The 12036-nt window shown below is 43.7% G+C and overlaps 1 protein-coding gene across 6 annotated transcripts in view; it reads right to left on the bottom strand.

Moving 5' to 3' along the window:
• The window catches only part of Usp4 (ubiquitin specific peptidase 4), a 47189-nt gene that overhangs the window by 18490 nt on the left and 16663 nt on the right, over window positions 1-12036 (bottom strand). For 2 of the 6 annotated variants that reach the window (XM_017803202.2, XM_008853189.3), the window contains exons 7-13: window positions 11075-11215; window positions 10141-10231; window positions 8657-8830; window positions 5145-5303; window positions 3303-3527; window positions 2197-2280; window positions 1520-1614 (exon numbers count right to left, since the gene is read on the bottom strand). In XM_017803202.2, the coding sequence (XP_017658691.1) occupies window positions 1520-1614; window positions 2197-2280; window positions 3303-3527; window positions 5145-5303; window positions 8657-8830; window positions 10141-10231; window positions 11075-11215 (969 nt within the window). Of the gene's footprint in view, window positions 1-1519; window positions 1615-2196; window positions 2281-3302; window positions 3528-5061; window positions 5304-8656; window positions 8831-10140; window positions 10262-11074; window positions 11216-12036 lie in introns of those variants that run through there. The other 4 variants (XM_017803204.2, XM_017803203.2, XM_017803205.2 and 1 more) reach the window with 3 other exon arrangements.

Genomic DNA, 12036 nt, shown 5'->3' with positions numbered 1-12036 from the left:
ATGGGAATTGAACCTGGGTCACCTGCAAGAGCAGTCAGTGCTCTTAACCTCTAAGCCAACTCTCCAGCCCACCTTGCCACTTTTAAATCAGCTCATCTTCAAAAGAATTTATTTCTCCAAAGACTGGCCCTTTATGTGCACTGGCTGTTCTTGCAGAAGACCAGGGTTCGAATCCCAGCACCCAACATGGCAGCTAACAACTGTCCCTAACTCCAGTTCCAGGGGATCCGACAACCTCTTCTGTCTCTGTGGGCATTCCACAACATGGATGCACTTACATACATGCAGGCAATACACACATACACATAAAATTTTTAAAAATTAAAAATAAATGCATAAATAAATGTTAAAAAAAAGAAAAAAGGAGGGTACAAAAGCTATCTTTTCCATGTTCTTGTCTCCAGTGCAGTCAGCCTGTGTGCTTTCCACTTGTCATGAAGACTGCTGTGAGTAGAGAGAGGGCACATGCAAATACAAACAGAACGAGGACTGGATCTTGGTAGAGGGAGGGTATGATTCCTTTTAACGTGATCTAGAAGCACTAGAAGTGATGGGCCCAAAAATACAATGTTTTACATTCCTTACCCCAAACCAAAATCCTAAGAATTGCTGAGTTAGGTACTTGGAATGCAGACAGAGGCAGAATGATCATAAGTTCTAAACCTGCTTGAGTACAGAATGAGTTAAAGACCAGCCTAGGCAACTTAGATTTTTTTCTAAAATTTTAAAAAGGAGGTGGGCATGACAGCTCTAGTCTTTAATCCCAACACTCAGGAGGCAGAGACAGACAGATCTCTGTGAGTTCTAGGCCAGTCTGTTCTACACAGGGACTTCCAGGCCAGTCAAGGCTACATAAGACCCTGTCTCAAAAAAAGTTTAAAGGGGCTGGAGTTCAGTAGTAGAGTGTTTGCCTAGCATGTGAGGAAATCCCAAGTACAACCCACAGTACAGATAATTAAATTTTTAAAAAATCCTAAGAACTTTGCAGGCCATTGAGATGAGTCAGGAGGTAAAGGCATTTGCCAACAAGCCTAACAACCAGAATTCAATCCCTAACAACCAGAATTCAATCCCAGGAACCCACGTGATGGGAGAAGACAACTTTCAAAACTTGTCCTCTAACCTACACACACATACATAAGAGAACCTTTCTGCTGGCATGGTGCATGCCGTTATTAGTCTCAGCACTTGGGAAGCAGAGGCAGGCAAATCTCTGTGAGTTCAAGGCCAGCCTGGTCTACAGAGAAAGTTCCAGTATGACAGCTGGGGCTATAGGGAGACCCTGTCTCCCCCCTCAAAAAAAAAAAAAAGCCTTCCTGAGCAGATGCAAGTTTCTGAGTAAGAGGTAGAAAGAGCATACATATATGCAGCAGTGAAGCTTCCTGGAGCAGTGGTTGGCTGGAAGAAGTAAGGTGTTAGAATTAAAGTACATGGGCACCAATGTCCCCACTTCTGGAAGCACAAACAAGGCAAAGCCTCTACGTTTCCTCTGATCCTGTACCAAAAACTAAGTACTCACACAAAAATGTCATCCCGAGGCATGATGTGACTTAAACCTTCATCCATTTGGAAAATTTTGTGGAACCGGTGATTATACACATCAGTGACCACCATCTAAGAATCAACAGTACAGGAAGATTATAGGATGGCTCATAACATACCTACTCACTGACTAGAACCCTAAAGAAATGCGCTGCTGGCATGTTGCCTCCAAAGAAGTCATCACGTGATTATTCCTAAAGCTCAGGGCCAGAATCTGAAGGGGAACAGCACAGCTATCCCCAGCACTGCCTATGTTAGAAACATCTGCCCTCAAGTGGTAGGAATGGTAAAAAGTGAGTGAGACCAGAAACTGGTCTAGAAGCCTCTGAGGCTTTCCCAAAGGCCAAATTTTCCACACACCCCACAGCAGAAAAGCTGGGAGCAAAACTCTAACCCTAGTCCTCTGACAATGGGTGGCATGATTCCAATGGAGGAAAGATGGTAGTTTCCAAAGCTGGAAGGAATAATCTCAGCTACTGCATGCATGGTGAGCAAGGCCAGGAGTATGTAGTATCCAAGACACGAACCAATGATCACATTTGTGCTGGCCAATAATAATCACCCCCAAAGTGGCTAAAATGTTGAAGGTAAACTCCAAAGGACCATAAAGTGACTTAACAGTCTTAAGTGCAACTGATCACTCCCCGGCCTTACGTTTTCTACAGCAATGCCAGACAGCTTGGAGAGCGCCTCACACAGGTCAGAAATGGCCCCCATCAACGGCACAGTCACGCGGTACTGCAAGGGAGAAATAGTCAAGATGACATAAGTCCTCCAAAAGAGGTAGGAAACAACCTGAGAGGAGCACACATCATGACGGGGGCGCTTTCAGAGGCTGTGCATGGCCCAGTTGAGTCAACAGCACAGCAACAGAGACGAGAAGCAAGTCTTTGGTGTAAACACTGCTGCAACATCTCTTTTCTTCCCAAATCCTGCTTTTGATTATCCTTCACTGGATTAGGTCATTATTTCCTTTAAAGAATCGGTAAAACCATACAAACTGACACCTGGCCCTATGTATCACCTTTCTTTAGAAATAAATAAACCAGGCCAGGCCTATTGGCTTACACCTTTAATCCCAGCACTCAGGAGGCAGAGGCAGCTGGATTTCTTCGAGTTCAAGGTCAGCCATGAACACAATAAGACCCTGCTGCTATTGCAGAGGACCAGGGGTCAGTTCTCAGCACACACATGGCAGCTCAACTGTCTGTAACTCAAATTCCAGCAGATTCGATACCTTCATGTAGACTGCATGCATGTGGTACACTTGCATATATGCAGGAAACCATTCTTAACCATAAATAAAAATAAATCTTTAAAAAAAAAAAAATCAAAGCCAAGAAGACTAAGCAATATATCACATTATGAGCCACCAGCAGAACTGGACATGAAGACCCACTGATCAATGCCTTTCATCTGGCCTCCAGTTCTGGCTTGTTCTCTTGACTGATTTAAGGACAAACCTAAGGAAACTCTACTGCATGTTCCCCAACATTCAGACACAAGGACCATTTAGCAGGTTAAGCATGTTACTATACTTGCACGAATGGAGCATGAAGGAAAAAGTGAGAGAAGCCCCAAAGACCTTTACAACAGGTCCTGAGTGATAGGATTACACAAAGGTCTGAGAGAGGCCAAGGGTGCACACACAGCCCAAGGGGGACAGTCAAGGGACTTTCCCGTGCAGCAGATGAAAACAGTCCCGCTAGACAGTGGAGTCCACTCAGCAAGGTAAGGCATGAAGGTGAGGATTCTGTTACCTGAGTAGGTCTGTAGTGAGGGTTGGCAGGAACCAGGAAGACATCCATAACTCGATCCTTCTTCAAAGGCAGTGGGAGCGTTAGATAGCAAAATGGGTCAAAGGTCACTGAAACTTTAGCACATTCTGGGCAAACCAGAGTAGACTTGAAGAGGCCATGGAAAGTGTCCACAATCACAGAATCATTCCTCAGCTTGTGATTTTCCCAAGCTTCCTTCGCTACTACCTAGATGAAAGAAGAAGGGTTAAGTAGGACATTCTCAACATCTCAGTTCTTTTTCCCTGAATCAATAATTCGTAACAAACACTGAGGTGGATTGGAAGGATGGCAAAGGCACAGGCAAGAGTTTTCAGTATACTATACATACACCAAGGCCAGCTCTATTCCACAATCATGCTTACTAAAATGTCAACAGAAATTAAGGGACTTTGATAGCACCATGGGCACAGAGACCCAACCAGGCAGAGACTATGCCATATGTGTATCCTACCTCCCTTAGAGGTTTTTAATCTATGGTACATTTCAGTTAACTCATGGTTCGTCCTTTAAAATGTGCTATTTTATTATTTTTTTGATCTTTTATTTTTTGAGACAGGGTCTCCCTGTAGCTCCAGCTGGCCTAGAATTCACTATGTAGACCAGGCTGGCCTTGAACTCACAAAGATCCACCTGCCTTTGCCTCCCAAGTGCTGGGACTAAAGGCGTGCACCACCATGCCTGGCTAAATGTGCTATTTTAAAACATTCATACCAATTTCAATGCAACAGGATATCTCAAATAGCAAATCCCATGCCGGGCGTGGTGGCACACGCCTTTAATCCCAGCATTTGGGAGGCAGAGGCAGGCAGATCTTTGTGAGTTCAAAGCTAGCCTGGTCTACATAGTGAGTTCCAGGACAGCTGGGGCTACAAGGAGACCCTGTCTCAAAAAAAAAAAAAAAAAAAAAAAAAGCAAATCCCTTTCACATACCAGAAAAAAAATGAAGACAAAAAAGCATATATACCCTAAATTTAATGTTAATAGCTAAATATTTAGATATCACAGAGAGAATGATGTTTAGTGGCTCATCCCTGTGACTTTAGCACTTCAGAGACAAGAGGATCACAAGTCCCAGGCCACTCTACACTATCTATCAAGCTTGATGCCAGCCTGGACTACACAGTGAGATGCTGTCCCAAAACAGACTGGATCTGGTGGCACAGGCCTGTAATCCAGCTACTTGTAAGGCTCATGCAGAAGATCCCAAGTTCAAGGTCTGCCTAGGTTAGAGATAGAGTTGAAGACCAGTTGGGGCAATTTAGTGATTGTACCTCAAACTAAAATAATAAAAGTATGGCTAGAAATACAGTCCAATGGTATAGCACTTGCCTAGTATGACTAAAACCTAGGTTACCACCAGTACCATAAATAAATACCATATGGGTTATAATGAGAGCAGTATTAATGCTAAGGGGTATAGTATCAGCACCTAACAATTTTCAGAGCATCTCAGTTCATGGCTTGCCAATGAAATACTAAGCAAGCTGAGTAACTTGAAGAAACCCAGAAGGAAGTGTCAGGAGTAACTACAGATGGGCTGGGAGTGTAGCTCAGTAGTAGACTGCTTGTCTACCAAGAAAAGGCCCTGGGTTTGATCTGGAGTACTGGCAAACAAAGAAAAAAGGCAACTAGAGCTAGCTCCTTTTTGACCTGGAATTCATCTCTGTTCACATCTCTGCCATGAGCAATAGTGAAAAGCAACTCGCACTCTCGCACTAACCCCAACAACCAGAAGACTGTCCCCATGCTGTCAATAGAAGGAAGCCTCTTTGGAATATTGTGCAGACAGCTTCAATATCATACCGCATCTGGCCGCCCATTGGCATCCTTTGGCTCCAAGTAGGGCTTCTTCTTTACCCGGTTCAGGTCTTCATGTAATCCATCTAGAATAAAGGCTAACAGCTCCTGAGAGTCTTGTTGCTGGTAGCCAGAAAACTGAGGGGCAAAACGCCCCACTTGGGTCTACAACAAAAGCAACTACATCAGAAGTATAATAAAGTAGTAGTGCAGAAAAAAAAGTTAAAAAAAAAACCAAAAAACAAAACACACAAAAACCAGTGAAGTCAGAGTAGTGGTCATCAACAATAGCTTTGTAAGGTCAAATGGGACATGAGGAACCACACCTAAGCAGATTGGTCAACTAAATCCCAAACAGCCATGAAGAGGCCAATGGGACCCCCCAAGAGTTTACAAAGCTCAGGTCAGAGAACCAGGACAACCACAGGTCCTGAAATCTGGTTCATTATCCTAAGAAGGAAAGGAGAAAGTCTGGGTTGACACATCTAAGTACAGATGTGAATCCTACTCCAATGTCCTTCTTTGGCAAGAGTATTAAACTCTAAAACATTAGAAATGATACCTGCAGCAACTATAGGACTCATTTACAAAAAAAACGCCTTCATATCCTTAGATCTGAATATTTAGTACTACTTACCAGAGGTCCTTGAAGTGTAGACCCCAGCCAGCAGCAGCAGCAGTATCATCTGGGAGCTTATCAAAAACAATTCTAAGATCCCACCCCAGACTCAATCAGAAACTCCAGGGAGGGGCATATTAAGCCTTCCCAGAGCCTATGGTGCATCCTAATAGTGGATAAACACTATTCTATATCTGTGTTGTCTAATACTTCAGCTATTAACTGTGAGATTATTATATGTTTATGAGTATATTGCCTGCATGTATGTAAGTGCACCCATGTCATGCAATGCCCATGGAGGTCAGAAAAGAGTCTCAGTCCTCCTGGAACTAAAGTTAAAAGACAGTTGTTAGCTGCCATGAGGGTGCTGGGACTTGAACCGGGTCCTCTGAAAGAACAGTCAGTGCTTTTAACAATTGAACCAGTTCTCCAGCCCTTGTCAATTCTAGTATTTTTTTATGACTTAGTATAGAAATAATAATTTACTTATATTTCTCAGGAATGAATATGACTAAGGATGAAAGAGAATCTTCAATATTAACAAACTGCTTGAGATTTTCTCATTGAGCTAAGGTGCTATTTTCTTTAAAAAAATATTTTTTACTTTTACGTATGTCTGAGTATTTTGCCTACATACGTAAATGCATCATGTGCATGCAATGCCTACAGAGGCCAGAAGGCAGCACTGGACCCCCTGGAACTGAAGTTACAGACAGTTGTTAGCTGCCATGTGGGTGATGGGAATCAAACCCAGGTCCTTTGAAAGAACAGCAAGTATTCTTAACCACTGAGCCATCTCTCCGGTCCCCATAAGATGCTATTTTCTTTTCCTTTTTGGTTGCTTTTGTAAAAAAATATTTTTTATTTTTATTTTATGTGTCTGAGTGTATTGCCTGCAAGTGTCACGCAATGCCAGCAGAAGTCAGAAGAGGATGTCAGATCCCCTGGAACTGGAGTTACAGATGGTTGTTAGCTACCCTGTGAGTGCTGGCAATTGAACTTGGATCCTCTGCAAGAACAGTCAGTCCTCTTAAACTGCTGAGCCATCTCTCCAGTCCCCATCCCCGCCTCTTTTTGAGACAGGGTCTCCCTGTAGCCCCAGCTGGCATGAAACTCCCTATGTTGACCAGGCTGGCTTCAAGCTCACAGAGATCTGCCTGCCTCTGCCTCCCAAGTGACTAACGGTGTGCACCACAACGTCTGGAGCCTTTCCTTTTTCTGAACAAAAAAAATCTTTTTTATTTCCATGGGCTTCCTAAAGACTCCTTGAACCCCAGCAGTTATGGGGGAAAATAAGATTTCAGCATCCATCCCCAAGAAGGAAAACCATTTAGATGAGAGAAAGCTCAAGTTGTTCCAGAGCCCACACAATTTACCATCTCCTCTATAAAATCTGCTTTTCACATCACCTACTGAGATGAAACCATCCCTGACTTGGGGGGGGGAGGGTCCTAACTCAGACCATAGGGATGTGGGATTCAGGCTCAAGAGAACCTAGGAGAAATCTTCATCTCACCCTGGAAGTTAAAATCAATTCTTATAGGCTGGACATTTTAAATATTGCTACCATAGAACACAACACTGAATGACAGAAAAGAAGGGTCTGATGAATGGTGTTTTGAGTCCTGGATACTACTTTTTTAAAAAGTTTTACTAGGGCTGGAGAGATGGCTCAGTGGTTAAGAGCACTGACTGCTCTTGCAGAGGACCCAGGTTTGATTCCCAGCATCCACCTGGTGGCTAACAATTGTCCATAACTCCAGTTCCAGGGGATCCAACACCCTCTTCTGGCCTCCGAAGGCACTGTACAACAATGGGTGCACTTACACACATGCAGGCAATATACTCATACAAATAAAATAAAAATAACAGGCCAAGGGAGGTAGTGCATGCCTTTAAACCAAGCACTTGGGAGACAGAGGCAGGTGGATAGCTGTGAGTTTAAGGCCAGCCTGATCTACATAGTGAATTCCAGGCCAGCTGGGGCTACAGGGAGACACTGTCTCAAAAAACACACACAAAAAAAAAAACCCCAAAAAGTTTAATGCCTGGTATGATGGTGCACACCTTTAATCTGAGCACTTAAGAGGGGACAGGCAGGCAGATCTCTGAGTTTGAGACCAGCCTGGTCTGCACAGCAAGTTCCAGGCCAGTCAAAGCTATACAGTGATACTATCTCAAAAAATAAAAAATAAAATTATTCTGTGTCTGTGTGGGTGTGCACACCACAGCTCATGTGTAGAGGTCAGACGAAAACTTTGTGGCGTTCCTTTCCTCCTTTCACCTTTACATGGGTTCCAGGGATTGAACTAAGGGCCTCAGGCTTGTGCAGGAAGCACCTTTACCCCACTGAGTCATCTTGTTGGCTCTTCAGACCCTACCTTAATCTCAAATTGCAAGCAAAGTAATGCTTAATACAACACTAAACCACTCTCCTTAAAAAGGAAAAAGTAGGGGCTAGAGAGATGGCTCAACTGTTAAGAGCAATGACTGCTATTGCAGAGGACCCGGGTTCAATTCCCAGCACTGACATGGTGGCTAACAACTGTCTGTAACTCCAGTTCCAAGGTATCTGAAGTCCGCTTCTGACCTCCGTGAGCATTACACAACACGGGTGCCCATATACATATGCAGGCAATACATTCATACACATAAAATAAAAATAACAAATAAAATTTAAAAAAAAAAGGAAAGAGTGGGAATGGGGGCTGGAAAATGGCTCAGTCAATAAAGGTGCTTGTCGGCAAGCCTGAGGACTTCAATCCTAGGAATCCACATAGTTGAAAAAGAGAACCAATTCCTGCAATTTGTCCTCTGGCTTTTATACTGCATGCATGCATATGCACAAGCATGCACACACACAAAATGTAAAAAATTATATATATATATCTTAACCTACTTTGAATATTCGAGGTGCCACATGAGTGTCTCTTCCAGACCACATCTGTTTAATGAGCTCTGCATAGGCCTCTGCAATCTCCCCTTTCATACCCAGAGGGTTGTCTCTGTTGATTTCTGCCTCATACTCATCTTTGAGAAAGTACTCAGTCAGCGGAGCAGTGTTGCTCAGGCACTGAAAAACAGCAAAACCAGAGTTTACAACCCTTCTAGACAGCATGAAGAAAGAAAAGACAAAACAAGTTCCTTTTGTTTGACACACTCTAAGCTCAGGCTAGGCTCAAACTTTTGGCAACTCTCCTGCCACAGCCTCCTAAGTAGTAGATTTACAGTTATGGAGAACTATGCCTGGCTTAGAAGACAACCAAAGCTCTGTATTGGACACTCTTCTGGTCTCTGCTCTACATTTCTTCCCTTGGCTAACTCTAATCTATATCCTTTCCTCTTGTTTTTTAAATATATTTTATTTACTTATTTACTTATATGTGTATATGTGTATTGCCTACATATAGGTAAATGCACCTGTGTCGTGCAATGGTGGCAGAAGACAGAAGAGACTGTCGGATCCCTCTGCCTCCCAAGTGCTGGGATTAAAGGCGTGCACCACCACGCCTGGTGTATTTTTATTTTATGCGTATGTGTGTATTGCTTGCATGTAGGTAAGTGCACCTGTGTCGTGCAATGCCGGAGGACAGAAGAGGCTGTCAGATCCCCTAGAACTGGAGTTACAGATAGTTGTTAGCTGCCATGTAGGTGCTGGGATTTGAACCTGGGTCCTCTGCAAGAACAGCCAGTGTTCTTAACCGCTGAGCCATCTCTGCAGCCCCTAGCCTGTCCTCCTAACCAATCATTATCATGAATATGACAGCTTAAGTGAATTCTCTAAGTCATTCTAACAAATTATCAAAATTCAGAATACTCTCAGCAAAGCCTGAACTTGTGGTTGGCTTCACAACTGACAGCATCTTGAATACTATGACCGTTTTGCAGCTGTATTCTTAGCTCCTTAAAGCCCATGTCTACCACAATGTTATCACATAGTATGTACCCAGTATATACCTGATGAATAATAAGCATATCATTTTGAGACAAGGTCTCTCTATGTAGCCTAGACATTGAACTTGAAATTCTCTTGCCTCCTGAGTCCTGGGATGACAGTCATCAACTACCATGTCAAGCCTGGTTTTTGTGTGTGGTGGTGGTGATGCGACAGATTGAACCCAGGGTCTGAAGAATGCTAGGCAAGTACTCTACCACTGGGTTACATCCCTAGCCTGTCTCAAAAACCAAAATCAACTAACCAAACAAAAAAGACATGTTGGGGCCACAAAAACTGATGGAGCTGTTCTTAATTAACCAGAGAGAGGCAATCCTGTAGACTTCTAAAGCACTCAAAGGTGAGTGCAGGGACCCTGGGAGAAGATCTACTCAGCACCTTGTAAACAACTCTCACCCAGTTATTTAGGTAGCAACTCTCCCCTGTACCTGCAAAGCAGAGTTCATGAAACAGGTATTCCCCAGGTTTCCAAGTCCACAGAGGCCAGGCTGTATATGAGGCAATGGGGGCTCCTGACACCTATTATACGAAGCAGAAAAGCCAGATCCACTGAAAAACATAACCCACATCAGAAGTAAAAACAAGTGCCACACACATGCCCTCAGGATGTCTTTGAGAGTTCTTCGTGGGCCTCTAGATCTTTTGTCTGGTAGCACTCTCATAATGTAAAATACTATGCCTTCTCTGGTCCTCCAGACCTTCCTGTCTTTACTTGACATGGTACCAGAGAATAATAAGCACAGCCTTAAAAGGGAAGAAATGCTATTTGAATTTTTTTAGGCTTTGGCAAATGCTAATTTTATATCGTTCTAGAAGGCTGTCAGATGACTTTAGGAGAGAATATTCTAGGTACCGGGATCAAGAGCTTATGCATACTGCCACCACCCACCAAGCCACACCCAGTCTTGACTGGGCCTGAGTGTTCATGCATACCTTCTCTTCTCACAATCTTCCACCTTGCCTATGCTTTGTGGCACATGCTCCTAAAATGCTTGGAGAAAGGAACAGCTACCTAGAGGGGAAACAGACAGGGCTCCCCCAGACCTGAGAAATGTCCCCTTAGACACTGTATGATCAGCCCATCCCTCACAAACTAATGCTGTGACACCCTCCCCTCCCCCTTAACCAAGACTGTGACTGACTTAGACTGGAGAAAACACCAGCTGGTAAAAGGACAAGCAATGAGGTTGGGATTAGGGGGCATGCTTCACTGTGGGTAGGAAATGGAGCAACTGCACACAGCAGGATCTTACAGGGGAGCTCTCATCTGACAATGTGGAGCCAGCAGCAGAAGAGCATTCCAGGTACAAGTGAGAAAGGAGTCCAAGGGAAGGAAAGCAAGGTGAAAAGGCCTGCTCTTACCCCCTGCTAACACCGGAACTGTGCATCCCAGAGGTGTTAGTGCTATCACCATTTGCAATGAGAGAGGCAGATACTGAGGAATAGGGACTTGCTGATGGTTTTGGAGAGGTAGTAAAATTTCTGCTAGGCACAGTGCTTGATCTGGGAGAGAGAACCAGAAACAATGCTACTGACTTTCTGTAAAGTACAGGCCCCACTTAATGCCTTATGTCTCAATAAACAAACATTCTTAGTTAGATGAGTTTTGTGGCTCATACCTGGAATCTTAGAACCCAGAAAGTTGTAGCAAGGTTGAGAATTTGAGGCCAGACTGGTCAACACAGAAGGTAAAGGAAGAAGGGAAGGAAGGACGGAAAAAGCATTCTCCATTCTCAGTTACTGAAACTGTAAAAATCCTACTTTCTTACTAGCAGGAGATGTGAGGTACAAACAAGAGACTTGCTGGAAGCTGGCGCACCAGGCTCAGGCCAGCTAGCTTACAGTGTGCAGCACTGAACCATAAAAGAGACCTTGTCTCTATCTAGGTGGAAAGCAAGGACCAATATCTGGGGTTGTCCTGACCTCCAGCGGCATGGACTGGCACATGTCTGCTTGCACTTACATTCATGAATACACACACACAATCAATAGACAGTGAGATGGCTCAATGGGTTAAATCTGCCTCATCCCAAAGCTTAGGACTCACTCTTTCCCTGATTTTTGTTCATATTGCTTATAAATCAGCAAACACAAGTGCTTTCTTTTTTATCTTATTTCCTGGCCTGAGAAATTTTGTCTACTTTATTTATGGCTGCACCCTCAACAAATACAACAGTATCTGGCACTAAGTAGAGGAGTGGGAAGAGGAATGTGTCTCGGGAATTCCACTCTAAGCTCGCTTTCCGTTTACCACATACTAACCGTGCTGGACAGCTTTAGTGTCAATTTGACACACCTGAGTTGAGGGAGCCTCAATTGTGGAA

The sequence above is a fragment of the Nannospalax galili genome, unplaced genomic scaffold (genome assembly GCF_000622305.1).
Source record: "Nannospalax galili isolate Female #2095 unplaced genomic scaffold, S.galili_v1.0 scaffold786, whole genome shotgun sequence".
Lineage (NCBI taxonomy): Eukaryota > Metazoa > Chordata > Mammalia > Rodentia > Spalacidae > Nannospalax > Nannospalax galili.
This window is presented reverse-complemented; position numbering and strand designations above follow the sequence as displayed.